The 4947-nt window shown below is 37.9% G+C and overlaps 1 protein-coding gene across 1 annotated transcript; it reads left to right on the forward strand.

The window, feature by feature from the left end:
- Positions 1-864: 864 nt before the first annotated feature.
- Positions 865-4033, forward strand: pym1 (PYM homolog 1, exon junction complex associated factor). The gene is made up of 3 exons (XM_005731573.1): positions 865-1159; positions 2782-2875; positions 2996-4033. Exons 1-3 carry the CDS (start codon positions 1129-1131, stop codon positions 3501-3503), a joined length of 633 nt encoding a protein of 210 aa, XP_005731630.1. The 5' UTR covers positions 865-1128; the 3' UTR covers positions 3504-4033.
- Positions 4034-4947: the final 914 nt, after the last annotated feature.

Here is a 4947-nt window from a genome sequence, read left to right on the forward strand (position 1 = left end):
AATTCTTTTTACAGCTGCATGGAACTGCATTAGTGAATAAACTCATGCAGTTTTTGGTTATTATTCAAAATAATTAAGAACAATGCATTTAAGAAAAAGTGCAAAATTCAAAGTGAAACTTTAAAATATTTCAGACTAATTTCCCCCAGTACATTGTAATTACGCTTGATGCCCAGGCTTATGTCAAAACAACATAATGAAATAGTAAACAAAATAAATAGAAGAATAATTAAAAGTTTTACAGGCACATCCAGGGTCCTTTCCATCAGTGGATGAAGCAATTCATTGTTACCTGAGCTAATAAATTCCAATTGTGTCTGGCTCTCTAACAGTTACAGAATAATACATAGTGAAATGGTATTTGTGCTGAAAATGAATATTTTTATACTTTGCATGAAAATAACTCAGAACTATTGCAAATTACTTTTCTTTTAATCAACGAAGTGAACAATTGACTAATTTATGGCAGCTCTGCCATACAAATGTTTAATAATCTATCAATGTAATATCAATCTGTTATCTTTTAACAGCTTTTCAAAAGGAGTTATTCTTTTGGTTTAAAAAAAGATTAAGTGTACAAGATCGGGCAACAAAAAAACAGCACGAGTACATACTGGAAAGTATAATCTGGATCTTTGTTAGTTCAATAGAGAGAAAATAGAGAAGGTTTTTTTTAATCAAATTGATTAGATTTATCTCCAAAGGACAGACTTCCAAAAAATACAGAAAGAAGAAAAAAATAGCATTTGGAATAGAAAGAAGGGAGGTTTTTAAGAACTAACAAATTTAACACGACTTTTCTTTTTGTATTTTTTTATTAACGTGAGAACAATACGCATACTGTCCAAACCTGGCAACCCAGAATCCACGTCGTCATTTCCGAAGTCGAAGAATAGGGTACGCTCGTTGTGTTACCTTGCACCGCCCGCCAGCCTCTTTAACAGCCATACACATGTGCTGTCATGATCGGGCACACATCGAGCGGCGAAATAACTTTAAAGCAGATGTTTAAAAAGCTGTAAGTGTGGTGCTGTGAGTGAGCGAGGTAAAGGAGGGGACCTTTGGGTACACCATTACCGATAGATAGTAATCCAGAGCGAGGGGAGCGGAGTAGCTCACTACACCAAAATGGCAACCCCCTATGTGACAGATGAATCTGGTAAGGCTGATGCATGTGCCAGACCTTTGTCTCAAAGAAAATGTATCTTACATTTTAAATCTTACAGCTACAGGGGAGAGATAGCCCGTCTTTCGCCTTTGCAGCATTCATCGTTTATAGTTCCCCGACACCGCCAACTGACGGTTTTCTATGTTGCAGCTAGCTAATGCTAGTAACTAAAAATGGCTAAGTCTTCCGTAAAGCTAGTTAGCGTGTTGCTAAACACTCCAGGCGCACTTTATTAGTTATTAGAGTTAAATCACCGTTTAACATAACGCTTATAGGTGTCAGACACACATTTCCATGGTGCTTAGGAAAACATCTGGATATTTGACTTTAAATTCCGTGTAGAGGGATAATCTGTTAGTGGCCGCAACAGCTAGAGCTAACGCTGCTGATGCCGTGAATTAAGCTGATGTTGTCTTAGACTGTCACTGTATTAAGTCCGTTTAGAGGCTGTAATTTAATCCAAAGAACATCTGTAGTAAATAAAAAAACATTTTTTGACTGTACAATTGTTAAAAATAACGGAGAGTTGTGAATTAATAAAAGCAGATAAATTTGATTTGTTATTCACTTATTTTCCAAACAAGCACAGTGACATCTAGTGGTGTGTAAACCTTATAACAGTCCTTAAACAAGTTTTACCTCTGTGTGCAATAAACTAAATATGTCCCTGCATTTAAAGAAAACTCTAGCACTGTTGTTGTTGAGATGATCTGCAGTAAAGCCACTTTCACACTTGCTCACTGTAATGATTCTGCATGTGTTGTGTTTTGGTGTGAAGTTTCTGTGACTGTGGGGTCGTTCGATTGATATGTGTACAACCTTTTAAGTGGTTCACAATGTGACACGAAGAATGTATTCTATGCACATACTTGTAAACTAAGTTGACTGGTTAATGTTCTTTTCTTTATTTTCAGCTACATCAAGTTGTTGTCTTGGATGCACATATTAAACACATTAAAGGGAATGTATATTGCTATAAGTCACCTGTTTATTTTTTACTAGGCTTCATGGTTCACTGCTTAGACCTTGGCTTTGTTTGTGGTATTAGTGCCTTTTGAAACATTTTTTCCATGCACTCAAAAATATAATGACTTGCAGTGTGCTTATTTGTATTAAGCTGTCCAAAGTTTGGTATGTAACTTTGAACTGAACCGAACTATGCAAACCAATTTAGAGTCCACAAATTGGGGAAAAAGTAAATGCAGCTGAAAATGTCTTTATTTTCCTCTCTTAGCATAAGGATTTGTTAGAGACCTTTAAAGTTAGAGTTAGCTCCTTGGTTTATGGTGGACTTTTGAGATTTGCTAAAATAATCTTGCAAAGTAGGAACATGTTAGTATCACATTTTATGGGTTTTAAAATGCCTAAAATGTATGGAAATCCATAAAAAGCACTGTATTAACGTAAGATTCACAGTTAATACATGTAGTTGGTCGGGGCCTTGGGGCTGCAGGAATCTCACACTGTCCAAGTCTTTCTTTTAAATCATCAGTGTTGCCTTTCTGGGAAAACATGGAAAATATCCAGTGAGAATAGAAGCAGTAGACATTTTCAGGTCACTCCTGCACAAAGGTGTATGTCATCTCTAAAATGCTTTGCCTGTTTCGCTTCAGGGAAATACATCGCTGCTACTCAGCGACCTGATGGAACCTGGAGGAAGCCGAGGCGAGTGAAGGACGGTTATGTGCCCCAGGAAGAAGTCCCTGTGTAAGCGCCCTTCTTCTTTCCCTACAGTGTACACACTTTCTTTTTGTGCATTTGTAGGGCTGCATCGTTAATAAAAATTACTCATATGCTATTATTTAAATTGCATTTCTCTTGCTTTAGGTATGAAAACAAGTATGTCAAGTTTTTTAAGAGTAAACCAGATCTGCCCCCTGGTTTGAACCCAACTGATGCAGCACAACCAACACAACAGCAGCAGCAGAAGATCCCCGGGTGTGGGGACAGTGACACAGCTGGTCTCTCAAAGTCTGCCAAACGCAACATGAAACGTAAGGAAAAACGAAAACAGCAGCAGCAGGGCCAGGATGGAGATACGGACGTGGAGTCGGTGAGCAACGCTGTCGAGAATGTGTCCATTTCAGAGAGCGACAAGTCTGAAAACAAGACGGCGGCGCCTGTTTCTGCGGCTTCTTCCATTGACTCTTCAGCAGCGGCGGCTGAAAAGGCTAAGAAGATCAAAAACGTAAAAAAGAAGCTGCGACAGGTTGAGGAGTTGCAGCAGAAAGTGGACTCAGGGGAAATAAAACAGCCAACAAAGGATCAGTTGGAGAAGCTGGGTCGGGCAAAGGCCTTACAAGAGGAATTAGAGCAGCTGGAGCAGGATTCCTGAAGCAATAAAAGACAGCAGAAGAGTTGGATGAACTCAACGTACAAACTACACACAAGAAGGGACCCTTGCAGCTTTTGTGATCATAGATTCCATTAAACATATTGTACCTATTTGATATTTGTTATGAACTTGGGAAGTGAACACAGCCCCAGCACCGTTTGCATAGCAGGTGTCGCATCTTAACCACGGACAAGGTTGTTTTATAGATTCTGATAAATAACATTGTGATTCCTCATATACTTGTACAGGAGAGGTTCTTCATCCATAAATATGTTTAAACGGATAATTGTGAATTGTTTTGTGCGTGTCTGTCCTCTCCGTTTTGTACTTTTCATCACATCACGAGGACTCATTTACAGAAAAAAATAAACATGGAAAAAAAAATTTTTTTGTCAAAGAAAATCTGGTTTGTTAACCTTTCTGTTTTGGAAATTAACATTCTTGTCAATGGTTGGATGCCCTCTTGTAGTCTCACTAATGTTGAGTCTTCACAGTCACTACTTTTATTAAAATACAAACTGTGTAAAGTGCTTTTGTGTTTTTAAAGTGGAATATGTTTTAAAAAGCATTTACTTGCTCAGAAAATAAGACTAGGGGTGATGATCTATATTTTTGTTTTTATCTATAAATTACATTTAGAAGTTGGCCATCTTGGATACAACTTTTGTTTTTTCAATAGTAAGAGGGCCATGTGACACATCAAACTTATTGGTAATGTCACAAGAAAAACAATGGTGCTCGTGGTTTCAACGTAACTTTATTCTTTCATGAGTTATTTACAAGTTTCTCTTTGTTCACAGCCATTGACATGTCGAAGAGGTTAACACGTGAGGAGCGGATCGAAATCGTTAACAGCATGTTGGGACTCTGGGATGGATTCTGGGTCATGGTAGGAAGATGTTCTGACACACTACCCAGAGCTTTCCCAAGTGGCACATATTGATTATTTTAGGACAAAGAAATCAGAAAAATATAATGCACTTAAATGATTATGACAGTGATTTGGTTCAATGTTTGAATAAGGCATCTGCACTCAGGGAACATCTTGATTCGAGATATTTTCTTGGCTCACAGAAAGGACTCAGACTCCTGTTGCCTCATCATCGACCTCGATCTGCCAGTGTTAGCATCTAAATGTACATTACACATGTTACTGTTAATAAGAACCCAGCAAACACTGAACCAAGTAAGAGAAACTGAAACCATCACATCAGGAATCCACCCCCAGCAACATTTTTTTAAAAGACTGCTCGTGCTAAGTGTGTTACTCATACCCAGCGTCCCCGTAACGATAACAGCAGTTTTAATAAGAGAAAACAAGTATTTAATTATGACGTATTAGAGTAAATATAAGATTCCCTCGGTAACACCTGTTATAATGTGATTACACTGAATTATCCATAAAAGCCCTTAATAATGATTTCATGCTATGTGAGTCATAAAG

The sequence above is a fragment of the Pundamilia nyererei genome, unplaced genomic scaffold (genome assembly GCF_000239375.1).
Source record: "Pundamilia nyererei isolate P.nyererei 1_Seehausen unplaced genomic scaffold, PunNye1.0 scaffold00044, whole genome shotgun sequence".
NCBI lineage: Eukaryota > Metazoa > Chordata > Actinopteri > Cichliformes > Cichlidae > Pundamilia > Pundamilia nyererei.

What these genes read in the sequence shown, in the direction of transcription:
- pym1 (XM_005731573.1), top strand. Translation starts at nt 1,129, where the DNA reads ATGGCAACCCCCTATGTGACAGATGAATCTG. An exon ending in CTATGTGACAGATGAATCTG is followed by an intron (nt 1,160 to 2,781) that starts GTAAGGCTGATG and finishes GTTTCGCTTCAG; the next exon opens with GGAAATACATCGCTGCTACT. An exon ending in CCCCAGGAAGAAGTCCCTGT is followed by an intron (nt 2,876 to 2,995) that starts GTAAGCGCCCTT and finishes CTCTTGCTTTAG; the next exon opens with GTATGAAAACAAGTATGTCA.